Raw genomic sequence first — 27,729 nt, 5'->3', positions numbered from 1 at the left:
TGTTTTAGTTATTTAATTTACTTCCAACTTCATATTTACACACAATGTCTTTTGACTTTGTACTTATAAATATGAACAAAAAAGTATGTATTCATTAATATAATAAAAGATATATTTAAAAAACAAAATTGATATGGGGGAAAAAGTATTTGGACACCATTAATTACCAACATTAGTACTTTGTTGCAAAAGTGTTGATGCAGTTACAGCTTCGAGACTTTTACGGTGAGAAGTAATTAAATCTGACTGTCGTTCCGGCTGCTTTCAGGTCGTCCTGCAACTCTTTTTGAGTGACTTTCCTCCTGTATCATTGGTCTGAGAGTACGATGTGAAAACCTGTGTGGCACACGGGACGATTGGTTCCATGAACGTTCCACTGAATATTATTGAACCAGTTGTACTGACAGGAATGTTTAAGGTCTTTGCTATTGCTCTGTAACTTTTTCTACTCGAGTGTTGTTTAATAATGGAAGCTCCTTCACCTTTACCATGATTGCTACGTGTGGCATGAAATCTAGAAAAAATGGCACAAGGTACAATTTGAATGAGAACAGGTTTTTTATATTTTTTCATTTATGTGTAGATTTCTTTTTATGTATCTTTTTATATATCTATAATTTTTATTTATGTTGTTTGAATATATATATATATATATATATATATATATATATATATATATATATATATATATACATATATGAATCCTTATGGATTTTATTTTTTAAATATATATTAAGTGTGTAAATATGAAGTGGATATATGCTATGGAAAAAAAATTAAAACGATAAAAATGCCCGAATACATACTTCTCCTCACTGTATATCCACTTACTGGTTTATTAGTTAATATACCTAATAAACTGTCAATTTGGTTTAATAATAGATTGGTGTAATAGTATAATAGCTATAATTACTACAGGATTAAGATCAAGTTAAAGACCTTATTAAACTATACTCTACCACAGTGCTGTTGTATTCTCAATTCTGATTGGTCAGAAGGTGTTGATTAATTTTCTATCACAGCAGCTCTGACAGTAGCACATCTGCAAATCGTAGGTTTATATTAATGCATTATCGTTTCTATAGAAACAGCTCATTCACAGGGGCGGGTATAGCGGATGCTCCACAACATATACTTTATGACCTAAAATAATATTCAAAACACACCTTATGACTGACAACACACACACATCGAGATATTTTCAGGTTATTAATTCATTATTAGATCAACAAAAACAAACAAACAACAACAATACGAATGACAGTTTTCTGGCTCTAAAATCTGTGACTTGGATAAGTTCCGTGTGTGTGTGTGTGTGTGTGTGTGTGTGTGAGAGAGAGAGAGAGAGAGAGAAAGTGAGAAATGATCATGATGATGATGAAATTCAGCAGTTTGGTGCTTGTTTGCCTGTAGAAGCGAGGGAAGACCAAAGTCCGTCCTGCTCTGTCAGCTCTTCAGAGAGTGATGAGTGCTGCGAGAAACACACAGGAAGTTTTCACTCATTTCTCAGGATGGAACGTTTGGATATGCAAATTGTTTTACACATTATTAAAATAATGGCTGATACAGTAAGATCATCTGGAATAAATATGTGTTTTTGAAACATTTGATGTGAGTCATGTCAGCTTACGAAGTCCAGAACAGTGAAGTGAGTATTTTCTTTTCTTTTCTTTTTTTAATGTCATATATAGAAATTAAAGTTGTTCTTTTTGGCTTTTGGCTATTTTATATTTGACACTAGCTCCTCTTGTGTTCACATTTGCTTTTCTAGCAACACTATTTTAAAATCATATCTATCTTATCTAATATATTTTCATCTATAATATCTAATATGTCTTATCTTATAGTAGAGTGCAAAAGTTTACCCACCCTTATGAAATTTCACAATCTATTTCACAAAAATAGTTAAATAGTTAATGTTTTTGAAAGTCTTAGTGTTTAACAGTGAAAAATGAAATGACTTAAGTTTAAATGTTGGTCTTTCCCTCTTTGAATGGTTTTATAAAATATCTTAAATTATTAATTTATATTAAATATTATGTCACTGACTTCTTCAGATTAGTTTTGGATGCTGAGACACTTATGGCAAAATATTAAATATTGTGTAATGTTGAATATTTTCCCTTAGAGATTTAAAGAGGTGACAATTTTAAGCAAGACATATTAAGGGTTAATTGTGATCTTGTTCTTTGCTCAAGTCCAAATTAGACACGTATGTTTATATGGTTTAATCACTTTGCATTAAGCTTTATTTATTATGACATATATATTAATATATAATTGTATCGAATAGTTATGTTAAGTAAGGAATAACCCAAAAGACACTGTGCATTTAAATGAAAAAATACACACCAGAGTGGTGTGATTTGAATTTCCCGTGTTGGGAAACACACTGACTCTTACAAAGAGCTGACATTGGGGACTCCTTTTTTAATCTGTTTTTTATTATTATTAAGTCTAGATTATGTAGAACATCAAACATACAAGCCCCTGTGAAAGAGCTGTCTCTATAGGACCAATAATGTATGAGAACGAGCGCATTAATGTATAAACCTATCATTCATGTTACAGCCGGAGCTACAGCCAGAGCTGCTGTTACTGCAGTCCTACTTTATATTAGTGTCTCTAAAAACTGAACAGTAACACATAAACTCTACAGTCAATTGTTGCACTGTTACAGATTGACTAAAGAAGTAAATACACAAATACACATACACATGTACATGGCTAATCAATAACCACGTCTAATTTAAACAGAAAAGAACAGGCCTGAAGCCTCGGTATGGCTAGCTTGAGATGAAAATAAATTTTAGCTGTAGAATTTTTACAAATGCTTCATCAGAGTAATAAAACATATGCGTACAAAACAGGTCTGCTGTACTTGGTGCTTTTAGGATGTATAAACCTTCTGGCACAGTGAAGTCTTAGGGGCAGTGCGAAGCTAATATTCCAGTGAACATCAGATTAGCATTAAATATCACTGACATTAGCTAGCTACATATAATGTGCTAAATAAATGGAAGTTTCCAGTGTAACTGGGACCGAAGGTCAGCTAGCAGATGTGTACGATGTGCTGTATGTTCTCATGGATTTTAATAAATATATTAAATCAGTTTTTTTACCTTGAAACTTAGGTAAAAAGGTAAAATGTCTTGTTTAGGAACAACTTCATATTTTTAAAAGTGGAATATCTTAGTATCGTTTTTTAGATCTTAGACAATACATCAGAAAAATGTAATGTGGTCAAAATGTCTTTCTTTGCTGAATTTATAATCATTTATCAGTTGTTTAAGAAGTTTAAGAGCTTAATCTGAAACACCCAGATAGAAGCAAACAGTATTTACGCTTGCAGAATAATGATGTTCTATCTGTGCTTGGCCAGTGTTCAAATTTGACTTTAAAATTGTCTCAGAATTTCAGTAATGTGAATTTGAAATAACATGTGCATGTTAACTTCAGTACATCAGAGCCACAGTTCCCAAAGTGGTGTCCAAGGACTCACAGGAGTCTGTGAAGCATAACATTTTTTATATTTTTTACAATAATGAAAATCATAACCTAGTATTATCAAAGTTCAAAATTATATCTGTTATTCAGTTCTTATAGTTATAGTTATTATTCGTTTTTGCCTAGTCACCATAGGCCTATAAATAATGTTGACCTGAATCTAATTTTTCATTTATAAAAAATGCTCTGTAAGTGGGCAGTTCAGGAATTAAAATTCTTTTGCTCCAATAATAAATAACGTGCCTCCAGTAGTAATTTAAAGAATTAGCCTAATATTTGAATAGTTGGTTTATGTTCTTAAAAAAATCAGAGCGGGTCCATGGATTTTTACAGTTAGAGAGATCCCTGGCTGCAAAAAGTTTGAGATTGTTGTGCGATATCTCAAAACAGCTCTTCACCAGGATAGAAAGTTATGATTTCACAATGTGTAACAGTCTCTCGAGGGATAATTCATTTTTGCTGGTTTTCTGTTTGTGATTGTACATACATACTAACTACACAGGAACTCTCTGTCTATTTTAAACAGTAACATATTAAAGTTACACTTTGATTACAGTAAGTGGACAGTGTTTATTTAGGGGAGAGACTTTTATCACTTCTTCTTACATTTCTTGACAGCGATGCATCACAATGGAATAAATGTTATACCAAATGAAAGAATGAAGTCTCAGATAGATATTTTGTATTTATTATATTTTCATATCTTTATCTATCAAATAAAATGCATCAATAAGCAAATTTTATATCTTATGTTTTATATATCTTATATACTAAAGTCAGATAACACAGCTAGAATAAGGGCTGAGGAATCAAGGCAGGAAAGTGTGATGTTCGATTAAGTCCCATTAACTATTTCAAGAGATTTAATTTATATATTCATGTATCTATGTATGTAGGAGCACTGTATCTGACGCCCAGGGTTCAAAAGCCTATCAGGACGTCATAGGCAGTATGGAGACCTGGCACGGCTGCCCCGGATATACAAGCACCCTAAGCTCCAAATGGTATTCTTACATTTTATTTAGACAATAGTCAATTTCAGGTTTGCAAATAGCAAATATCTGTGTAGTCTTTTGGTTTTTCCTGGTCAGAAAGTCAGCAAGATACACTCACAGAACACTTTATTAGGAACACCTGTGCACCTACTCATTTATGCAGTTAGCCAATCAGCCAATGGTGTGGCAGCAGTGCAATGCAAAAAATCTCCTCCTGGGATTTTCATGCACAACAGTCTCTAGAGTTTACTCAGAATGGTACAATAAAAAAAACATCCGGTGAGCGGCAGTTCTGCTGACAGAAATGTTTGTTGATGAAAGAGATCAACAGAGAATGGCCAGATTGGTTCGAGCTGAAAGAAATCGCACAGTAACTCACTCTGAGATAACCACTCTGTACAACTGTGGTGAGCAGAAAAGCATTTCAGAATGCACAACACGTTGAAATTTGAGGCAGTTGGGCTACAACAGCAGAAGACCATGTCGGATTCCACTTCTGTCAGCCAAGAACAGAAGGCTGAGGCTGCAGCAGGCACAGGCTCACCAAAACTGGACAGCTGAAGACTGGAAAAACGTAGCCTGGTCTGATGAATCTCGATTTCTCCTGAAGCACACAGATGGTAAGGTGAGAATTTGGCACCAATAGCATGAATCCATGGACCCAGCCTGCCTTGTGTCAACAGTCCAGGCTGGTGGAGGTGATGTAATGGTGTGGGGAATGTTTTCTTGGCTGGTTAATAATCAATCATCAATTGAATGTCACAGTCTATTTGAGTATTGTTGCTGACCATGTGCATCCCTTCATGGCCACAATTTACCATCTTCTAATGGCTATTTCCAGCATGATAATGCACCATGTCACAAAGCAAAGGTCTTCTCCAACTGGTTTCATGAACATGACAGTGAGTTCAGTCACCGGATCTGAATGTGTAATCTCTCGAGAATAGGAATAAAATAAAAGTAGGATATACTTATAAGTAGAATAGCATAAAAGTAGGAATTTTTATTAACACAGACCAGAATCTCAAAGGAATGTTTCCAACATCTTGTGGAATCCATTCCATGAAGAATTGAGGCTGTTGTGATACCCAGTATTAGTATAGTGTTCCTAATAAAGTGCTATGTAAGTGTATTTTTTTAGTTTTATGGATTGTGAGCATGTCCTCATGTTGCAGGATGTCAGAAATCCCTAAAGAAAAATACATCATATGACATCACTACTAACCTTTATTTGCAATTCCTTGCTTCATGGTGCTGCTTAGCATAAAATTACACAATATAATGGTTTAGCAACAGCCAGACACTTAAACAAAATACTGTGCTAGAATTACCAGCGAAGTCTGCTAGTAAGCTAGCTATGATGATGTTTATTGTGTATTTAAAAAACAGCAACCAATTGAGGTAACAAGCTAGGTAACATTGGTTAACCATTGTCATAGGTTCAAGTTTGAATTAGCATATTTCTCTCTGTTGTTGTGTAATTGCTCTCTCTAGTCCAAACTGCTGGTCTTTTTTCCATCGAACAGGTTCTCGTGGCTGCGGATACGAGGTCCTCCTTCAGTCAGAGCATGTGTGTGTAATGTCTATAAATCCCTGGCTCCATTAATGCCCTATGCTGCCGCCCTGGTGGTCGTAGTTTTGTATGCCCTCGCAGATCAGCTCCACGGCTTTGTGTGCAGGATCTTCATTCCACAGTACCACTACCCATACAGTACGCCTCTTGCCCTCATGCAGGTACTGTTACTGTTTAACTCCTCTCAGATCTACATTACAGCCTTGCAAAGTATGTGTAAATTTCAGACAAAGTATATATCGTATATAATATAGCTAACTTTTTCAACCTTTGAATAAAACACTGAGATTGGTTACAGTGTGTCTAACCAGCAACAAAAGAAACATGTCTAAACAAAGCCGGTGGATGATCTATATAGAGCACTATATGGCAGCAGTGTTTTTTATTGACAAAATTGAAAACAGGCAAAAAAAAAAATCAAATTATGACTTTATTGTCAGACAACCATATCAAGGGAGCAATTTGAATCTTTCCAATTCAGTCCAGTTTAATTTTTAGTTGTGTAGCTTTTTTTTATAATAGACATTCTCACAAAGCAGCTTTACAGAAATTTGGATGCAGATCAAGAATTAATTTAACTAATTTCCTCCTCAAAAACCTCCAGTTGTGTAGCAGATCTAGTACCAACACATTTTCTTAAACAAATACTACCATAAGTAATGATATGTCTATTAAAAATGAACAAACTCTTCCATAAGCACTGGTTATGTACATCAATATTTTTTTAAATTAGCAGTTATCAAACCACTGATTAAGATTAAGAAACCTGATTTTTACCTTGTAAGCTGTCAAACTACACCAATATCAAACCTGCACCTTATCTCCAAGAGCCAAGAAAAAGGCACTAGCTCAGCTCATACCTCAATAGGAATCACACATATGAATGCAGTCAGAGTTTAATTCTCATCAGAGTACTGAAAAAGCGCTGGTTAAAGTAGTAAATGACCGATGAGTGGCCTGTGATCAGGGTTGTGTGATCAGGATTGCACTTGTATTACTTGATCTCATTGCAGATAGACTAGAAAATATTGTTGGTTGTTTCCTGGCTCAGATCTTATCTGACAGACCATCATCAGCTTGTTAATGTTAATGTTGACTTCTCTACACATGTAAAACTTTGGTGTTTTAAAAATGTTTACTGATAATTGAAGCCAGAAATGGCCATAGAACAGATCTCATATAAAACTCATATAAAACTTTTTATATGCATAGAAGTCACCATTAAAGTACAAAATGTATATAAGTATTATGCTACAATAAAAAAAACTCTAGTTTGTGTGTCAGGTTGGAAATAAACCACTACTTTGTATGACTGTGTGTGTGTGTGTGTGTGTGTTTTTTTTTTTAAAGCATGTATGTATAGGTTATTATTCATTCAAAAGGGAAAGGCTTTATTTCATGTAAATGCTGTTATGTTTACTATATTATATAACTTTCCAGCTTTTTTTCAACCCTAAGTTCAAGTCACCTGGTGCATTTTTTCTCTAAAAATCAGACAGAAGAACTACTAGAATTAATAAAAGTGAAATATTAATGTTTAAGATAATTATATGAATTAAAAAAAACTAATACAAGCTGACAGTAAGATGAAAAACTAAAAAGAATCCAAATTTCCCATTAGAAATATCAAAACTATAAAGCTGTGTGTTTGCATCACTCCTCTCATGTCCTAAAATTTTGCACACCATCTCCTTCACATTCACTTACACTTTACATCCATTGTTGAAGTAGCATTGATGTTCTGTTTGCGAAGTATTATGGGTATTCTAGATTTTCACCCCCGTTTTTCTCAGGTGCTCCTGAACATCCTGGCATTGCTGGGTCTGCACGCTCTCGGTGTCGTGCAGCTGAATCCATTCTCTCGGAGGCTAGCCGAGCGGCTTATGGTGCCGGCTGTGTGTGGTGGGGTCCAGTGTGTTCTGGCTCTGTGGGCGAGAGCGAGTGCACACTCGGGCTTGTACCCCCTCACCGGGCGCCTCCTCCCACTCTTCAGCCTGGCGTGGGGTCACCTGCTGGGAGTCAGCAAGCCTAACTCCGCCTACTTCACCTGCCTGCTCACAGCAACCACTTTCACCTCTATTGGAATTACAGGTAGGAGGACTGTGATTCCCTGCACCAAGGCAGGGCAAGGGTGGGATAATGGGGCTTGAGGTGATAGTTTAAGTTGTCAGTTTGTGCCAAGCCTTCAGATCTCAATGCATTCTGGGTAATTTCTCTTGTTATATATATATATATATAATGATGTGTGTTGTTGTCAGTGTATGGTGAGGGTGTGTACAACATGGAGCCGCTGGAATATTTCTACTCTCCTCTAAGCCTGTTCCTGCACAGTCTCTCCCTGGCCTGGCTGTCTAAAGTCGCCCAGACTGAGCAAGGCCATGCTACGACCTTTGACCTCTACTACACGCTGACAGTGACCCAGAGTGTGGTGCTGGCACTGCTGTGTGTGATGCATCCGGACACTCCACAAGCGATCACGCACGGCAGCTGGCACACACTGCTCTTCCTGGGATACATATTAGCTGTGCTGCTCCTGAGCGCTGTACAGATTTTTCTAGTGGATGTAACGGCGCTGAGGTACTCGCCACTCACCGCGGCTCTGCTACACTCCACCGGAGGACTCGTAATGCCGCTTATTAACTTATTATAGCACAAAGCCAGCAATAAGAGAGGACGTTCAAACATCGAGTCCAGTCACAGACATTTAGAAAGCTGACTCTGTCCCAGCAGATATTCATCAATTTTCCCCTTGGCTAAATCCCAGTTATTGTTTTAAGGGGCATTTGATTTCTTTATCAGGTCAAGTTAGCCAAATGATGTTTTGGAAGCAACAAAAAAGCAGAAATTGTAAGAAAAAAAGACTGGTGGTCTCATTAAAGCACGTACTCATCGGCCACTTTAACAAGAACACCAATCACGTGGCAGCAGCACAGTGCATAAAATCATGCCCATACTAGTCAAGAGCTTCAGTTCACATCAAACATTAGAATGCGGAACAAATGTGATCTCAGTGACTTTTACCAAAGATAAGCTAACAGGAATCTAGTTAGAGTATCTCAAATCACCACTTTTTACAACTGTGGTAAGCAGAAAAGCATCTCAGAACACACGTCATAGCTTGAGGTGGATGGACTACAACAGCAGCAGACCACATCAGACTCCGCTCCTGTTAGCCAAGAACAGGAACCTGAGGCAACACTGGTCACAAGCTCACTCAAAGTGGACAGATGAAGATTGGAAAACATCATCTGTTGAACAGGTGTTCCTAATGTTTAGTGTAGTCCATGTCTGATACACAACAGACAGTATTTTATTAACTAGGTGCTTGATATTGAATTGAATCAGGGAGCAGTCAAAGTAAAGCTGATTTTAAAAATGTCAATAAAAGGTGATATGTAACCTAACAAACCTGCGGATGTGTCACTGGCTTCCTCTGGGGTAAACAATCAGACAAGATAAAATCACAAATGTTTGACTTGGGTGTGAGGAATTTCTGTTCATTTCGTTAATATAACACTAGCAGCAAGTCTAAACACTGCAAAAAGCTGGTCTTGTTTTCTCTCTTTCTCAACATGGAGAACTTTCATCATGCCGGAGAAATTTCCAAATTATACAAATCGACTTTGTACAAGTGCTTTACAAAACTGTTTTTATTTGACATCCTGTACAAAAATACACTTGAATATGAGTATACAGTGTTAAACGCATTATAAATATATTGCTAATATTTGGAATTTCCTAGTAAAGACTTGAGATGTGATGCGCCATCTCTCCTGTATATAAGTGCTATTCCAGCTGGTTCAGGTGAGTGGCCTCAGGAGGGATCGGCGTTAGGGGGCAGGCGCAGGCCGAGGCTGTGCAGCAGATTTGAAGCGGGTCCGGCGAGACCAGCCTGAGAGGATAGCGACTCGAGCAAGTTGGTTACCAGGTTGACGTCCACGTCTAAGGGCTGGAAATCGTCTTCTGTCTGCGCAGAGCTTCCTGCTGCATCTGGTCTCATATCGCCGCCCTGCTGGACACAGCAGATAAAGAGGTGTGAGTTTGCTGAAAGGTTTAATATGTAAATCAAACAAGTTACGAACAAATCTTTTACAAACTTGTTTTACTTTATACTTCCAATTCTCACTTGTTTTGTGGAAGTTCCACAACATTAAATGTATTTATAAATGGACAAAAAGTAAAAAGTGTCATATCAAATTAAAAAGTGGAATCAATGGCAAATTGCTCCTGTCTCTGTTTCTGTTGATCTCTCTCTCTGTCTCTGTGCTTCTGTCTATGTCTGTCTTTGTCTTTCTTTGTCTCCACCTGTCTGTCTCACCTCCCTGTCTGTCTCTCTCCATCTCTGACTGTGTGTCTGTCTGCCTGTCTCTGTATCTTACTGTCTCCTTGACTCTGTCCCTGGTCATCTCCCAGTCTCCGTCTGTCTGTCAGCCTCTGTCTGTGTGTCCATCTCCCAGTCTCCGTCTGTCTGTCTGCCTCTGTCTGTATGTCCATCTCCCTGTCTCTCTGTCTGTCTCCATTTATCTCTCTCCATCACCACCTGTCTGCCTCCATCTCTGTCTGTCTAGCTCCATCTCAGTCTCTCTCCCCTTGCACCTGTCTCTATATCTGTCTGTCTCCCTGTCTCCGTCTGTCTCTATCCATCTTTGTTCCTGTCTGTCTGTTTTTCTGTCTGTCAGTCTCTGTTTATCTTCATCTCACTCTCTCTACCCCAAGTCTCTCTCCCTGTCTTCGTTCATGTCTGTCTGTCTGTCACAGTCTGTCTGTTTATCTCCATTATAGTCTCTCTCCCCCTGTTTCTGTCTCCCTGTCTGTCTGTCTCTCTCCCTGGCTTCATTCCTGTCTATCTGTTTGTCTCTGTCTGTCTATAATCTCCATCTCAGTCTCTCTCTCTGTCTGTCTCAGTCTGCCTGTCAATCTTAATCTGTCCGTCTCCTTGTCTCCGTCTGTCTCTTCTGTCTTCGCTCCTGTCTGTCTCTGTATGTCTCCGTCTGTCACCATTTATGTCTGTCTATCACGCAAGTATCAGTTTTAGAAAGTATGTTTAATGCCCTTTAATCAGAGTTTTTGTGTTGGGGGAAAAACACACCACTGAACTTTTATTTAATATTTAATTAATATTATGTTTAATGTACTTAAATCTGTGACAAGAAGCTAGTACTCACTTTGCTGTTGTACGTGAAACTCTGTCCGACGTTCGTGGTTTGAAGCTCCTGGTCCATCTCGTCCATGTATCTCCTCAGATTGTCCAACGCCTCTGCTCCTGTCTGCTCTTCAGATCCTTCTTCCTCTGCTTCATCATCATCATCATCATCATCGTCGTCATCGTCTAAATCATCAGAGTCCAGCTCCTCATCTTTACCACCTGACATCATCAATTAAATTAAATTACCCAAAAATCAATTAATCATTTCCATTTCATTACAGCCATTTTAATGTAACAAATGTTACAAACTATTTTAATTTTACTTTTTAAAAGTTATATCAAGCATTTGACATAAAATTCTACACATGCTCAGAGTACCATCTGAACTCACCAAGCAGTCTGTCCAGAGCACTCGTCACTGCATCAGGGTCAAAACTGAACGGCTCCGACAAACACGAGCTGAAACCCAAAAAAAGTGCACTTCCTTTCACACCAAAGCGTTAAATCACATGTTAGTGTCTGATTTAAACAAAGTGTGTGCATTGCTAAACTGGTAGCTATACAGTAGAGCGAGCATCGTAGCTCAAGCACAACATCAAAAAAAGCAAACATCAAACATGTCCACTACATTTAAATCTACATTTAATATCTGGTTGAAATCTTAAGTGTGAAATAAAATTCTATTTATATTCTAAGAATTATTTATTATTATAAAGTTATTATTATATCAGGAGGGTGAGTCAAATGAAAACATTAAAAAGGTGACAAATTAGAATCGAATAATAAATTTCACTTGCATTGAACGAAATGAAGATTATGTAGAAAAAAAGTTATACATTTTTCTAGTCATACATTTATACATTTCATCACACATATCTGCAATAAAAAAAATTCAAAATAATAAAAAAAAAGTTTTCATTTGACTCAACCTAATATATTTATAATATATATAAATTATTTATAAAATTATACTTTTTCTTATTTTTATTTTTTAGTATTTCTATTTTATATTTTAAAATATTATGCTGGGTATGTAATATATATATATTTTTTTTAAATACAAGTGGAACAATACCGAAAACTATTTTTTAAATGAACATATCTGAAAATTATTTACCGGAAACCTTTTTAAAAATATGTTTTAAATCCACTACAGGCTGATTTCTTTTTCCAAGAAAAGAGTACACCCCATACTACACTCCTGGGGAAAAATGGATTCAAAAAATGGATTTTGGCAAATATGAAGCTTGGTCTTAACAACAATGGTCAGAAAATGAGCAAGAATGAAACAAATGCACTCCTGAGAGATCCTGTGCCACCGTTTGCTCATTTCCTTTTGCTGCAGTGAACTGTTTGTTTGGGGAAAAGCTAGAAACAGGGAAACTCACTAACATACTCTTCTTGTTCACAAAGGAAAAATCATGATAATGATTAAAATCATTAATAAAATTCAGACTAACGTCTGGGTGTACAAAATTTTCCACAAATGTCTTCTGGGATGTTTTTTTATTAAAAGATTAGTGATTATGTGGTTATCTGCCACACCTGATGCAGCTCATCAAGAGCCACAAGACTTAAATACTAACTTCCTTTATCTTTCTGTTTAATTCTTGCTAATTTCCTGACCAGTGATTTGATGTAAAGACCATTAAAAACCATTCTGGCCTTGGCCCATTTTTTTGCCCAGGAGTGTAGTGTAAAGATAAATATAAATCTGCTTCCTCTCAGAGTTAATGAATGATGATGATGATGATGATGATGATGATACCGTGGGAATTCAGCTCCTTCATGTGACGACATAGCGTTTATGAAGTCCTTCATCCCCTGTGTCACAGCCACTAGAGTGTACCCGGCCTCTTCCTCCTGCTGCTTCTCCTCATCCTCACTCCTTCCTGCTCCACACGCGACTCCTTGACCCTTACTTGACCTCTGACCCCCTCTTTCCTCCAGCAACCTCTCTAGCTCATCAGGGGTGATGTTTAACCAGTCATCACCTGTAAGGGGCGGCAGAGAGACACATCTTAAGGATAAATATTAAACTCTTTAGTTACTAAATATAAATGTTTATGAATGTGGGAGATTTTTTTTCCGTATTTAGCTTTAAATATGGACTTGAGAAATTTGGTGGAACTCAATCAACTCCAAAGGCACTGTGATCTGTGAGCTGATGCATTTGTTTAAAACAGTGACAAAAATACAGACGGAGATACGTATATTATACATAAATAAATAAATATATATATAAACCCAGAAAGACACATACTGTCTTCTGATGGAAGGTGAGCTTCTTGTTTCTTCAGTTCCTCCAGACTGTAGGGGGCGCTCTCTAACACCTGCAACACCTCCTCACCTGGACCATGCGCACAACTACCGCAAAAAATAATAATAAATAATAATATTCATATAGATCTTTTGTTTCCAGTACATTCAAAGGCAGCTCATAGTACATGACAAAGAAATAAAAGAATTTAAAAAAAAAAGGAAAACTGGAGAAAATAAAAAATGTAATAGAAATTCTAAAAATAAATAATAATAATAATAATAATAATAATAATGAAATAAATAAGTAATTACACTAAAGTAGTAATAATCAATTGGTAGGGAAACAATAAATGTTATGAATGTTTTATAAAATGTAAATATTTAATATAAATTAAAATAAAAAGTATATAATGGCTCATAAAATGTCTAATGATACAACAAATATAAAATTGGAGATGGTTTTACTCCATGTTCTGTATTTTTTTCCCCAAAATGGTGGTTCAATTGCGCTTAACTGATAAATATTATTTAATTATTTCTAGCTCCACTCACATGCAGTCTTCATACCCTGGTAACCATGGTTACCTAGTTACAGTACAGATCACTTGTTAAGGGAAATACTGCTGAAATGTTGGATCACGGATTTGTTCCGTATTGTCGGAAAAGCCAAAGAGCAGTGACTGGATTCGAGTCACGTGAACACTCACCTCTGTGCGCTGGGGAGCGACTGCGTGAAGAAACTCTCGGCTGCCTTCGTGAGCTCTCTGTAGCGCGCCGAGCCTTCCAGTTCCCCCTGCACACACACGCACCGCTCAGTGATTGTGTGGTAATGTGGAAATCTACATATTAACTTTTTTTTTTCTTATCTCATTTCACCTTAAAGTAATCGTTCCTCTTCAGGCTGTCCAGGAAACCTCTCCAGAGCGGATTAGCGTTCACTGGAGCATCAGAGTTCGTCGCTGTGCGCCCGCTTTTACTGCACAGGATCTCAAAACCGTGCGCCTACAATCCAAAAAATAAATAAATAAATCATACAGAGTCGGATTCCTCCTCAGATCTAAATTATTATTAACTACTAATTTCACTAATACAAGTAAGAAGGTAAGTGCACTTATTGAATGACAGCAGTATGAACGATAGTGTTAGGTGTTATTCATTAAGTAAAGAACAAACACACACTCTGTGTCATGCTGTTATAGGAAAATAATCCACGACAGGGTGCTGTGATGTGGCCTGGTGTGAAGAGGAGCTACTGTTGCCACCCTGATGTTTTTCAGTAACAGCAGTGTTTTATTCCTCTTACTCCACATCAGTTTAGAATAAAACTCTTAGGCTCTTACCAGTTTCATGCCGAGTTCGTGAGCTTTGTATTGAGGGTGTGATGGAGGCGGCAGAGTAAATCCACTCCTCCTGTCAGGAACGAAACTCTGCTGCTGCAGCTGAGCGTAAAGACAACGAGTGAACGTCACCTGAGAGACACACACACACAGAGAGAGAGAGAGAGAGAGAGAGAGAGAGAGAGAGAGACAGAGACAGAGACAGAGACAGAGAGAGAGACAGAGACAGAGACAGAGACAGAGGGAGAAAGGGGGAGAGAGAGAGAGAGAGAGAGAGAGGGAGAAAGGGAGAGAGAGAGAGAGAGAGAGAGAGAGAGAGGGAGAAAGGGAGAGAGAGAGAGAGAGAGGGAGAGAGAGGGAGAAAGGGAGAAAGGGAGAGAGAGAGAGACAGAGACAGAGAGAGAGAGAGAGAGAGAGAGAGACAGAGACAGAGACAGAGAGGTAGAAAGGGAGAGAGAGACAGAGGGAGAAAGGGAGAGAGAGACACAGATACAGAGAGAGAGAGAGAGAGAGAGACAGAGACAGAGACAGAGAGGTAGAAAGGGAGAGAGAGACAGAGGGAGAAAGGGAGAGAGAGACAGAGACAGAGAGACAGAGAGACACAGAGAGAGAGACAGAGGGAGAGAGAGACAGAGGGAGAGAGAGAGACACACACACACACACAGAGAGAGAGAGAGAGAGAGAGAGAGACACACAGAGACAGAGACAGAGACAGAGACAGAGAGAGAGAGAGAGAGAGAGAGACACAGAGAGAGAGAGAGAGAGGGAGAGAGAGAGAATGCCAGAGCAAAGAATGAATTCAAATACACAATAGAGTATACGTTTTTGCAGACAGAGATGCCTTTAACTGGAACACAACATATAATATCAATAAATAACATAAATAAATTTGTGGTATAAATTCCACAAACCATCAAAGTACATATTTTATGCACATAATCTGACTGTTTAAATATTAAATATTAGTCTCATGCCTTACATTTGTACAATAATATTTTGGCTATTTATTGGAGCTATAGAGCTTGAATTGCTCTGATTGGACGGCTCCGATTGGATAAATTTAACTGACAGAATTTGATTAATTTGATTAGCCGACATTTAACTGGCTGGCTTTGACTGGCAGAGTTTGAAGATTTTGACTGACTGGCTTTGATTGGTCGACTCTGATTACTGTGATTGGACGGTTTTGATCTGACAGCTCTGATCGCCTCGCTCTGATAGTGTCATTATCTAACGTAAATAAAACTGCCATTGAACCCACCTTGAAAATGTATAAAATTAACTCGCCTTAACAATTTTCTCACAGATAGCAACTATGAAAGCAAAATAAATACCAGTGTGAGGACTCTGGATTCAGGGGGAAAGTTCTGGAAAGTTCTGCAGGCCTGAAGGTCAATGGGGTCACGCAGGTAAAATGCAGAAACAGCTGGAGCCACGAGGTCAGGTCGCCGTGACAACACCGCTGCAACACCTGCAGGTACGTAACAATGTGCATGATGGAGGCTGGTCTGGATTTTACCTGGGTACCTGCAACACACACACACACATTATCATAATTCAAATTCATCCACAGTAACGAGATCCACAATAATATCTGGAATTAGATCTCCGTAAAAACTTCTCTCTCTACCTCTTCTCCAAAACGCACTACCCCCACTCTTCCTGATCCACCCCCTCTCGCCTCCTGATCCGCCCGCTCTCCTCCTGATCCGCCCCCTCTCGCCTCCTGATCCGCCCGCTCTCCTCCTGATCCACCCCCTCTCGCCTCCTGATCCACCCCCTCTCGCCTCCTGATCCGCCCGCTCTCCTCCTGATCCGCCCCCTCTCACCTCCTGATCCACCCCCTCTCACCTCCTGATCCACCCCCTCTCACCTCCTGATCCACCCCCACTCTTCCTGATCCACCCCCTCTCGCCTCCTGATCCGCCCGCTCTCCTCCTGATCCACCCCCTCTCCTCCTGATCCACCCCCTCTCGCCTCCTGATCCACCCCCTCTCGCCTCCTGATCCACCCCCTCTCGCCTCCTGATCCACCCCCACTCTTCCTGATCCACCCCCTCTCGCCTCCTGATCCACCCCCTCTCGCCTCCTGATCCACCCCCTCTCGCCTCCTGATCCACCCCCTCTCCTCCTGATCCACCCCCTCTCACCTCCTGATCCACCCTCCTCTTCCCCTGATCCACCCCCCTCTTCTTCTGATCCACCCCCCTCTTCTTCTGATCCACCCTCCTCTTCCCCTGATCCACCCCCCTCTCCTCCTGATCCACCCCCCTCTTCCCCTGATCCACCCCCCTCTTCTCCTGATCCACCCCCTCTCCTCCTGACCCATCCCTCTCACCCTGTCTCTTACCCCTGCAGTCGACGCTCTACTACGGCACGGATGCGCCGATCAGCCATGCAGCGCTCGCTGTGTGTCTGCAGCACCTCCAGAGCCTCTTGTACTGACGGCACAGAGTCCCGAGGCCATCCCGCTTCTCCAGCACGCACACGATTGGGCAAAATGTGCAGCTCTCCATGGTACAGGAACACCTGTCAGAGTCAATCAGCCAATCAGCAAGAAGCAGGGCATGAACATGAACTAACACGTGTAGTACGCTGCCTATTATGGCATCCTATTTAGTACACAGATAGAACCATGCTTCCATACTATATACTGTGTAAGGAATAAAACACACTGTGTCATGCTGTTATAGGAAAATAATCAACAGCGTGGTGGTGTGATGAAGCGAAGTTACTGTTAACACACTGATGCTGATTATTTTCCTATAACAGCACAACACAAAATGCTTTATTCCTCTTATACCACAGCAACTTGTCAATCTTCATCATCATCATCATCATCATCATGACCTCTGACCCTGTTTTCGCTGCTGTCGGGGTCGAGCCACTTGGGCAGGTACTCGGCCGCCTCGATCAGGAGGAACTGTCCGTCGTTGTCCTGGACGCTGGCAGCCAGCTCGCTGAACGTGTGTGTGATGCGCTTGAGCAGATAAACGATGAACCACTCGTCTTCAACATTGTCGCCGAATTCCGTGCTGCCGCCCAGGTGAGCCGGGACGCCCCCTATAGACCAAAACACACACACACACACACACACACACACACACACACACAGACAACAGAAAATCAGTGAAGTCTTATTATATTGAAAAATAGCTTATCCCACAAACCTGCTATTAATGTCTTTGTAGATAGACATTTTTTTTTAATATTCTGTATTCTTTTGAATGTCATAGGCTGAACATTAATATGAGGTCTATCCAATATGTAAATGAGCAGAATAAAATAAGTTTTATTCCTAGAAATTATTTTAAAAAGAACATTCGTCTCTGCATTTAATGTCATTGGTGTTATTGTAAAAACTCGTATTTTGAAATAAAAAGTTGTTCTGAAGAATGAGCTGCGATTTCAAGCAGCACCTATAGAGTTATTAAATTACTTGTAAATTCTATTTTTTCTTGTGGATAATTTAGATGCATCAATAGAGTTACAGCTTTCAATCTTCCTGTAAAATAATTTTAATTGAATAATTTATTGATGCTGGTGTGTCATTGGTGTTACTGCGCTTATGACACCAGTTCATTCATTCCTGTGACATAAAGTAATCGCACCACGTTAAAGATGTTGGTTTTTCATTCAAAAGGAATTTAATTCGCTGAACATTTTGTCAGAAAGTCACTACACACTATATGGGCAAAAGTTTGTGCACCCCTGACCATCACATCCACATGTGTTTGCTGAACATCCTGTTATAGATTTATTCCCCCCGTGTTTGCTGTTATAATAAGCTCCACTCTTCTGAGAAGGCTTTCCACTAGATTTTGGAGCGTGGCTGTGGGGATTTGTGTTCATTCAGCTACAAGAGCATTAGTGAGGTCAGACACTGATGTTGGTGAGGAGGTCTGGGGTTCAGTCGGTGTTCAGTGGGGTTGAGGTCAGGGCTCTGTGCAGGACACTCGAGTTCTTCCACTCCAACCTTCACACACCATGTCTTCATGGAGCTCGCTTTGTGCACAGGGGCATTGTCATGCTGGAACAGGATTGAGCCTCTTAGTTCCAGTGAAGGGAAATTGTAATATTACAGCAAACAAAGACATTCTATACAATTGTGTGCTTCCAACTTTGTGGCAGCAGTTTTGAGAAGAAGCACATATGAGTGTGATGGTCAGGGGGTGCACATACTTTTGGCCATATAGTGTATATTAAAAATGACCCAAATAACATTTAAAATGTTATGATTGGTGGGATTTTGCTCAGAAACTGATGTTTAAATGTTAGATTTGTTTATATTTTAAGGTTGTGTACACACACTAGTGATTACACTCAGATTACACTATAAGCTTTGTAGAGCTGCAGGAAGATGGACACCTCACTTCAACTCACCTTTCTCAGGATGAAAGCTCAGATTAAACGGCTGCTTCTGCCAAATGTAGCCCACCAGCAGAGCAGCGAGCTCGGCCAGGACATCCTCCAGGAGCCGCAGCAGGAGCCGCTGCTTCTCCTGAGCATCCAGAGGCTCGGGATGGAGCAGAAAGAGTCGGTACTGAAGCGCGTCCTCCAGCACGGGGGCTCTCTTCAGGACCTCCATGGCTGTCTGTCTGTCTGTCATCAACCTGGAGTGCTAACGCGAGTTTAAACCACTACTCCACTCCTTTAAAACATTATCTAACTTCTTTACGAGCTTTTCTACAAATACCGAAACAAGCGCATGTGTTTTGTAACGTTAAACAGCGCATCACGCTGGAGAAGAAATTACTTCCGGGTTTCATTTTAAAATAAAAGTCCTCAGTCAAAGCTGCAGCTGAAAAGGCGTTTGTGTATACGTAATATTTAAACAAACATTTCTAGGCGTGAAAGTACATAAGTAAGTTACAGATGGAAAAATATACAGTTAAAAAAAAAGCTACAGGATCATTGAATAATTATTTGCCTATTTTTTTGTCATATAAAATATTTATACATACACACACACATTCATAGTCCCTAAGCCAGATCGTGATAGTTTTTTGTTTTTAATTTGTTTTTGAGTTTTGATTTCTTTTTAAAAATTATGCTAAATTATGCTAAATGTATTTATCATATGTGCAAAAATGTTTAAAATTATTCCAATATTTTGATTAGAACCCTGATTATTATGCGTGTGTCATTACAATAATGCAAATGAGCACATATTTAGTAATTTAGAGTCTTATTTACATGCTATAAATTTATATATATATATGTGTGTGTGTGTGTGTGTGTGTGTGTGTGTGTGTGTGTGTCTGATATCAAATAGAAGCCTGTTTGTGTGTTACAGCAGGTTTGGCTTTAATTTTGAAACCGAGCTACTTTGTCACGTCTGCGCATGCGCGACATTTTTTCGCGCATGCGTAGTGCGCACATCATCTCTCAGTGATAGTAGCGGTGATGATGAGGGACGGAGGCGGTTCGGTTCGGTTTTACTGCACCGCGGGAGCCGGTATGGAGGCGTTTCTGCTGGACGAAGTGAAGCGCAAACTGAATGCTACAGAGGTGAACTAGCTCACATTTAATTCAGAGCTCAATTAAAGATGTGACAACTTTTCAGGGGAAAGTAGCTAACGCATGCATTGGATTTTCATTGGATTTTCATGATTATTTGCATATCACAATGTGTTACATGGAGAAAGAGGATTTAATGAAGACAGTACAGGTTTATCAGGATAGAAAAATTTCTTACAGAAATTAGAAGTCTTTGGTCACGGCACCACAAACTAACTAATTACAGATTTACAAATTTCTATAATTCTGTCATGAACGCAGATGAAATGAAGCAGTGGTACTGAGGAGTCTGGCAATAAACACGAATGAAACTGTTACAGATGAAATAACTTGCTTTTATTACTGTGAATATTGCCAAGAAGTGAGTTTAAAATGAAGAACAAAGAAGTCATGGGTTGGACAAACAACGGTGATCAGTGATTGGTCATTGGGAACAGTGGTGATCAGTGATTGGTTGTCAGAAACAGTGGTGATCAGTGATTGGTTGTCAGAAACAATGGTGATCAGTGATTGGTCGTCAGAAACAATGGTGATCAGTGATTGGTCGTCAGAAACAACGGTGATCAGTGATTGGTCGTCAGAAACAACGGTGATCAGTGATTGGTTGTCAGAAACAATGGTGATCAGTGATTGGTTGTCAGAAACAGTGGTGATCAGTGATTGGTTGTCAGAAACAACGGTGATCAATGATTGGTCGTCAGAAACAACGGTGATCAGTGATTGGTCGTCAGAAACAACGGTGATCAGTGATTGGTCGTCAGAAACAATGGTGATCAGTGATTGGTTGTCAGAAACAATGGTGATCAGTGATTGGTCGTCAGAAACAATGGTGATCAGTGATTGGTCGTCAGAAACAATGGTGATCAGTGATTGGTTGTCAGAAACAACGGTGATCAGTGATTGGTTGTCAGAAACAACGGTGATCAGTGATTGGTTGTCAGAAACAATGGTGATCAGTGATTGGTCGTCAGAAACAACGGTGATCAGTGATTGGTCGTCAGAAACAATGGTGATCAGTGATTGGTCGTCAGAAACAACGGGAATTATTGTGATCAGTGATTGGTCATTTGGAACAATATTGATCAATGATTGGTTGATTGGGAACCATGGTTATAAGAGTGTGTGTGTGTGTGTGTGTGTGTGTGTTAGGTGGAACACATCCCCGGAAGGGTCTTTTTCTGCTGCCACTCAAATCTACGTGACGTGATGCAGCTCAAATCAGCAGAGAGACTCTTCCTGCTTCTGCGTAAAGCTCCACCCACTTCCTTACCCACAAACCCAGGTGTGCAGCTCACATCATACACCTTTACTTAAAGGTACGACACGTAAAGGTGTAGTTAGGAGCGTGTTTTCACTCCGACTTGAGTTTTTCTAAATATCACTCTTTCACCTTTCTCCATTAGGAAAGGCAGCAAGTGTGATACAGCAGAGGATTGTGGGAAATCCAGACGTGTGGAGCGGCGCTCTGTCCACCTGGTGCTCGCTGCAGGCGGAGCTTAACAGCTCGGGGGGGCGGGGCCAGAAGAGGAAGCGAGAGGAGGAAGAAGAGAGTTTGAATCGTCCTACTTTCAGAGTGAGCTGCCGCTGCAGTGGAGCCATCGCTCGCTCCTATAACTCCCAGGTGTGTGTGTGTGTGTGTGTGTGTGTGTGTGTGTGTGTGTGTGTGTGTGTGTGTGTGCGCGTGCATATGTGTATAAAGTTGGACATCATACATGTCCCGGCTGATTTTGGGGTTAAGCATGATTTTTTTTTTCTTGCTACAATGACCATTGTGTGTCTGTCTGTCTGTCTGTGTGTGTGTGTGTGTGTGTGTGTGTGTGTTTGTTTGTTTCATAGAATCTTAATCGTATAATTGGGATGGCCATCAACCGACAGCTTGGATGGAAAGCTGACCTTCGAGATCCAACTGTTGAGGCACACACACGCACACACACACACATACACACACACACAAATACTCTTTATCTTTGTCATAAAGAGCTCTTTACACTACTGCTAATATATTTACTGGGTCTGAGTGTTTGATGTTGTGGGTTATTTGCTTTGTGTGTGTGTGTGTGTGTGTTATCTTTATACAGGTGAACGTGTACTTAAGTGATGATCACTGTGTAGTCGGGATTCCTTTGTTAAGGTAGCTCTAATATTATTCTCTGTATTTAACGCCATAATTTGCTCTTTCATCGTGCTTATGGCGTGTGTGTGTGTGTGTGTGTGTGTGTGTGTGTGTTTAGGCAGCCTCTAGCCAGTCGCACTTATCTGAAGCACACTGGGCTCAGGTCCACTATAGCCTGGGCAATGGCGTCTCTCTGTAATCTCCAGGTACAGTGCTGTAATCTCTTCACCACTCTCACACAGGGAACATGGTGGGAAATGCTTTAAATAAAATATTAAAATATGAAATTAATAGTATTATACCAAACTGGAGTGTTACATCAGACACCCAGCAGGATTTGAACAAAAACACCCAAGCTTTTTTTTTTTGATTAGAAAACTGTTCAAACAGCGGGAGAATTTGCTCATTAGTGTGTTTAAGAACGGTGTGGATGGGTGTGGCCTTATATTCTAATGAGCTTGGATGATTGACAGCCCACTGTCTGAGACTCCCAGACTGCAAACTCACTCGAGCAACTAAAGACAGTGGGCCACATTTATCAAGATGGATACAAACGGATTTATTCGTAAATCGTTCATATGAGCATTTACACGAGAAATTTCATATTCATGAAAATCTCATAATTTCGGAAAAACGTTCGTATCCTACTCGTGCACCTGAGTGTGTATAAATTACCTCATAAGAAGACTAACTAATGTAAACCTCAACTTGATCAACTTTAGATCATATAATGTGCATGGATTATTAAACTTTTATATCTGGAATATACTGTGGAGCTTAAACTGCTTATGTTTATCACGTTTACAGCGTTTAGCAGACGCCCTCATCCACAGCGACTTACACAAGAGCTCTGGAGTCTCGATCAAAAACACATCCTCATGCTAGTTCACGCAGTCAGGGATTAAGAGCACAGTCGAGAACATTTAGTGGAACCTAGTTGATTTATTTAGTTAATTAAAGTATATATATAAAAAGAAAGCAAGCCGACACAAACCCATACATTAAGACAAATGAAACGAATCATTCAGTTATGATGAAAGAAATGGCGGTGTATAAACGGAGGCCGGGCCGCTCTGTCTGCTCTGCGCAGAGCCGTAAGCCGTAAACACACACCTCAGCTGACAGAAGATTTAGTGATCGGTTATTATTATTATTATTATTATTATTATTATTATATTAAATTATTAAATATTGTTATTGGCGTAGAAGTGAATCAAAATAACTTTTAACTCATTTTTCATTCATTGCTCCCAGCTGCCTGTGCACTTGACCTTTTATGGAGTTTTGTAGGTGTCACTAAATGCAAATGAGCCGCGTCAGGAACGCGCGTCGCACTTTACGCGTGATCAACATACGCACACGAGCACAAAGGAAATCAGTGTTTCTGAAACTTTTGTAAATCCGGATGAAAATTGTAGTCCGGTTTGGCTCACACAAACATTTACACACAACTTTAGTAAAAGAATAATAAATGAAGCCAGATGACTGTTTTTCACTCATTAGTAGTTAGTTGCTTGCCAAAGTGCTGAAATAACTCTCTCTCTCTTCGTGTCTCTCTCTATCTCTCTCTTTCTCTCTGTCTGTGTGTGCCTCTCTCTCCCTCTGTCTCTCTCTCTCTCTCTCTCTCTCTCTCTCTCTCTTTGTCCATGACTCTCTCTATCCCCCGCTATCTCTCTTTCTCTGTCTGTGTGTCTCTCTCTGTCTGTCTCTCTATCTACCTCTCTCTGTCTGTCTGTATCTCTCTCTCTCGCTCTGTCTCTCTCTGAGTGTCTCTCTGCCCCTTTCTCTGTGCCTCTGTGTGTGTGTGTCTCTCTCTCTCTCTCTCTCTCTCTCACAGGAGGCCTCTGTAGTTTTAGACCCCATGTGTGGAGTTGGCACCATATTGCTGGAGGCAGCGCAAGAGTGTCCGGTCTGTACACACACACACACACACACACACACACACACACACACACACACACACACACACACACACACACTGTTATCAGTGCTGAGTGTATGTGTCAGATCAGTGCAAGTTAATTAAATCTTGTGTGTGTGTGTGTGTGTGTGTGTGTGTAGAATGGTGTGTTTATAGGGATGGACAGTGATGAAGTTCAGTTACACAAAGCTGTAGAGAATGTACAAGCTGCTGGTCAGGAGGAGAGAGTCCTGTTAATCCAGTCTTCCTGCACAGGTACTTATAGTACTTCACTATGTTCTCTCTCTCACTTACTCACACACTCACTCACACACTCACTCACTCACAGACACACACACTTTATTTGCCACTTCCCATAAAACTCAATACATTCAGTAACTACAACATGTTTTAATCATGAACCTATTTGTGCTTGTACCATTATAATTAAAATAATAAAAAATTATCTTTACACATCCAGATATTAGTTATTAAGAGAGAACAATTTAAACAGGAGATTATAATTTGGTTATAATTTGAGTGAGATATAAAGCAACAGTTTGAACCCATTAAGCACAATGTAGTGTATGTGATGAAGATATACAGATATGTTCAGATAACAGCTTAAAAATGGAATTGTCTCAATTTTAAATAATTGAGTAATGAACATCTAAAAATGGAAAATTAATTTCTTATACAGTTAAAATTCTGTATCAGTCTTGGAGTTATGAATTAAAAGTACTGATGGTAGGAAGCTCAGCGTTTTGGACTTGACTATTACACATTAACACCCTCTCCCTCTCTCTCTCTCTGTCTCTGTCTCTCTCTCTCTCTCTCTCTCTGGATCTCTGTGCCGTAGCGATGCCGCTGCCTGCAGCTTCTGTAGACGTGGTGGTGTGTGACGTCCCGTTCGGCAGGAAGTTCAGCTGCAGTGACGACATGACGACTGCTCTTCCACACATTCTAGCTGAGATGGAGAGGTAGATCATTAAAAACATACACACTTCCTGATGTAGCTTCACTGAAATATGATTGAGGTCCTTCTTCGTGTAGTAATCAGTTAGGAATAAAACACTTAGGGACATGCTGTTATAGGAAAATAATCAACGTTTGAGTTGATTGTGTGTGTGATGCTGTAATGAAGCGAGTTACCACCCAGAAGTTGATTATTTTCCTATAACGACATCCTGCAGTGTTTTATTCCTCGTATACGACAGCAATTTGCCAACAGTTGTAATTTCTATAAATAAAGCAGGAGGCTTTATTATATATCTCACAAATCGCCCCTTTAATATTGTGCTTAAGTGTGTTTAAATTAACGTATTTAATCCTACAGAGTCCTCCGTGAGGGTGGAATCCTGGTTCTCCTGCTCAGTCTGCAACTTTCAGCCCTGATTAAGAAACTTATGAAATCGGACACGCTCGACCTGCAGTCACACGCAGCTGGCTGCGACGAGGACACACACACCTCAGAGACGGACGCAGGCAGCCGTGAGACAGAAAAATTAAAGTTCACTTTTAATTCGCTGCTCCTGCAGAGCAAACACAGAGTGAGCCTCGGGAGCACCGACGCGCTCATACACACCTACACGAAGAGACACACGACATGTGATGCACAGCTATAGCAAGTGACTTCCTGTTGGACGTGGAGTGCACTATGTAGGGTGCGTAACATGTAGTGCATCTACAGTACATACACTCTCAGTACTAAAATCTGCCTCACCTTGTTTGCTTGTACATCGCCCTCCAGTGCAGGAGTTCTCAGACTGTTTGTACATGTAAAACAAATTCCACTGACCCCTTCATTATGGATTTATTGCAGAATATTTTTGGAGCCTATGAGATTTCTATTCCTGAATACAGTAGGTCTGAGCTGACTTTGGTTCTTGGACCCTTAAATATAATAACTTTGATAATGTGGGTTGTGATTTCCACGTCTGTGACAAAATCAAAAAGGTCACGGACCCTTTGGCGATGTTTCATGGACCCCTGGGGGTCCCTGGTCCCCCACACTGAGAACCACAGCTCTAGTGTATACATTTTGCACATTTAATATAATTTAAATATATAATATAATATAATATAATATAATATAATATAATATAATATAATATAATATAATATAATATAATATAATATGATATAATATAATATAATATAATATAATATAATATAATATAATATAATATAATATTTAATAGAAAAGAAAAAAACATTAGTTTTTAGCTATGAGATAAAGATTTACAGTACATAAGGTACATGTGCTTATGCTTTCATATATATATATATATATATGTATGTATGTATGTAAACAAAATGTGTATCCTTGAGGCTACCACCTCAGCAACAAGGAATGGTACAGTTTAGTACTTTTTTTTTATTTGTTTTTTGTATGGAGTGTATGGAGTAGAGACTCATTTGACACTTTCATTTTCAAAAGTACATGGACTGATTTTGGACATTCATTACTCTATGTAGGGTGCCAAAACTTCTATGCTACCCTACATAGTGCACTTGTGAAGGACATCTGGAGTTATTTGTGATTCAGCCATGAAGAAGACACTTTCAGACATCCATCTTTGAGTCATCTGTATGAACTGTGTCTAACTTCAAATAAAAGATATATAATTATATTTCCAAGTTTTTTTTTAGTTGGTGAAAATCAGTGCTGTGTTTCTGGCCCTTTAAATCTGATCTTTATGTCTAATTTCTCACATTCTTGTAGACCTAAAAAGCAGGCCATATTTGTAAGTCATTCCATCATCACAGTAGTGACACGAACAAATCGCCAGCATGAGGCTTTATCACAGAGACGATTAGATCTGGAGCTTAACGGTGCTCGTCTGTTTATGATTAGAGCGAGAAGGCCAAAGAAGGCCAGATGCAGAGCTTTGGCTGTTTCGCAGCTATCACTGGCAATCCGCCATTTTATTTCCAGTTTAGCCACAGACACTGGGAGATGCTGACAGGCAGAGAAGTGTGAGGTTTAAAAAAAGCACGAGGCTCAATCTGACTGCTCTCGTAAAGGTGCGAGGAGCAGGAAGCACTGGCTCAGAGCTTATTTAAAAGCATTCGATCAAATCTGAGAGATATTTAGGCAAAAAAAGATTTAAACCACTATTCAGACATACTATGAATGTATGGTTTGATGTGGAGCAAATCTGTGCCCCATACCATGGCGCTAGAATTCTCGATTCTGATTGGTCAGAAGGTGTTGATTAATTTTCCACAACAGCAGCTCTGACAGTAGTGCAGCTGCAGATCACAGGGTTATATTAATGCACTCGTTCATATATGTTTTCATTTCTATAGTAACTTGGACAGGGAATTGTATAGCAGATGCTCCACATAAACGTAACAACATGAGCTAACTTGTT

At 39.6% G+C, this 27,729-nt stretch overlaps 3 protein-coding genes across 4 annotated transcripts; 2 read left to right on the top strand and 1 right to left on the bottom strand.

Moving 5' to 3' along the window:
- The first annotated feature begins 1,393 nt into the window (after positions 1 to 1,393).
- Positions 1,394 to 8,893, top strand: si:ch211-248a14.8 (uncharacterized). The gene is made up of 5 exons (XM_026944314.3): positions 1,394 to 1,648; positions 4,404 to 4,511; positions 6,029 to 6,236; positions 7,869 to 8,166; positions 8,334 to 8,893. Exons 2-5 carry the CDS (start codon positions 4,459 to 4,461, stop codon positions 8,723 to 8,725), a joined length of 951 nt encoding a protein of 316 aa, XP_026800115.3. The 5' UTR covers positions 1,394 to 1,648; positions 4,404 to 4,458; the 3' UTR covers positions 8,726 to 8,893.
- Positions 8,894 to 9,710: 817 nt separating this feature from the next.
- Positions 9,711 to 19,599, bottom strand: ecd (ecdysoneless homolog (Drosophila)). Of its 2 annotated transcripts, none has more exons than XM_034308238.2 (12): positions 19,203 to 19,599; positions 17,677 to 17,882; positions 17,170 to 17,348; positions 16,155 to 16,347; positions 14,824 to 14,952; positions 14,360 to 14,485; positions 14,191 to 14,276; positions 13,485 to 13,588; positions 12,990 to 13,215; positions 11,613 to 11,680; positions 11,241 to 11,440; positions 9,711 to 10,087 (listed from the first exon to the last, which is right to left on the bottom strand). In XM_034308238.2, exons 1-12 carry the CDS (start codon positions 19,426 to 19,428, stop codon positions 9,890 to 9,892), a joined length of 1,941 nt encoding a protein of 646 aa, XP_034164129.2. In that variant the 5' UTR covers positions 19,429 to 19,599; the 3' UTR covers positions 9,711 to 9,889. The 2 variants fall into 2 exon arrangements, with proteins under 2 accessions (XP_034164129.2, XP_053093702.1); XM_053237727.1 differs by having other exon boundaries at positions 9,711 to 10,084; positions 19,203 to 19,598.
- A 569-nt stretch (positions 19,600 to 20,168) lies between these two features.
- Positions 20,169 to 27,448, top strand: thumpd2 (THUMP domain containing 2). The gene is made up of 10 exons (XM_026944226.3): positions 20,169 to 20,330; positions 21,489 to 21,621; positions 21,743 to 21,960; positions 22,176 to 22,253; positions 22,418 to 22,470; positions 22,571 to 22,658; positions 24,290 to 24,361; positions 24,514 to 24,628; positions 25,212 to 25,332; positions 25,689 to 27,448. The coding sequence occupies exons 1-10, from the start codon at positions 20,226 to 20,228 to the stop codon at positions 25,975 to 25,977; spliced, it is 1,272 nt and encodes a 423-aa protein (XP_026800027.3). The 5' UTR covers positions 20,169 to 20,225; the 3' UTR covers positions 25,978 to 27,448.
- Positions 27,449 to 27,729: the final 281 nt, after the last annotated feature.

Source organism: Pangasianodon hypophthalmus, chromosome 10 (assembly GCF_027358585.1).
Source record: "Pangasianodon hypophthalmus isolate fPanHyp1 chromosome 10, fPanHyp1.pri, whole genome shotgun sequence".
Lineage (NCBI taxonomy): Eukaryota > Metazoa > Chordata > Actinopteri > Siluriformes > Pangasiidae > Pangasianodon > Pangasianodon hypophthalmus.
This window is presented reverse-complemented; position numbering and strand designations above follow the sequence as displayed.

Bases quoted from the DNA above. Each gene is read 5' to 3' on its own strand.
- si:ch211-248a14.8 (XM_026944314.3), top strand. From the start codon at position 4,459: ATGGAGACCTGGCACGGCTGCCCCGGATATACAAGCACCCTAAGCTCC. The intron at 6,237-7,868 runs GTACTGTTACTG...CGTTTTTCTCAG, and splicing joins CGCCTCTTGCCCTCATGCAG to GTGCTCCTGAACATCCTGGC. The intron at 8,167-8,333 runs GTAGGAGGACTG...TGTTGTTGTCAG, and splicing joins CACCTCTATTGGAATTACAG to TGTATGGTGAGGGTGTGTAC.
- ecd (XM_034308238.2), bottom strand. From the start codon at position 19,428: ATGACAGACAGACAGACAGCCATGGAGGTCCTGAAGAGAGCCCCCGTG. The intron at 14,486-14,823 runs GTAAGAGCCTAA...TTTGGATTGTAG, and splicing joins ACGAACTCGGCATGAAACTG to GCGCACGGTTTTGAGATCCT. The intron at 11,441-11,612 runs GTGAGTTCAGAT...TGATGATGTCAG, and splicing joins TGCTCTGGACAGACTGCTTG to GTGGTAAAGATGAGGAGCTG.
- thumpd2 (XM_026944226.3), top strand. From the start codon at position 20,226: ATGATGAGGGACGGAGGCGGTTCGGTTCGGTTTTACTGCACCGCGGGA. The intron at 20,331-21,488 runs GTGAACTAGCTC...TGTGTGTGTTAG, and splicing joins GCAAACTGAATGCTACAGAG to GTGGAACACATCCCCGGAAG. The intron at 22,659-24,289 runs GTACAGTGCTGT...TCTCTCTCACAG, and splicing joins CGTCTCTCTGTAATCTCCAG to GAGGCCTCTGTAGTTTTAGA.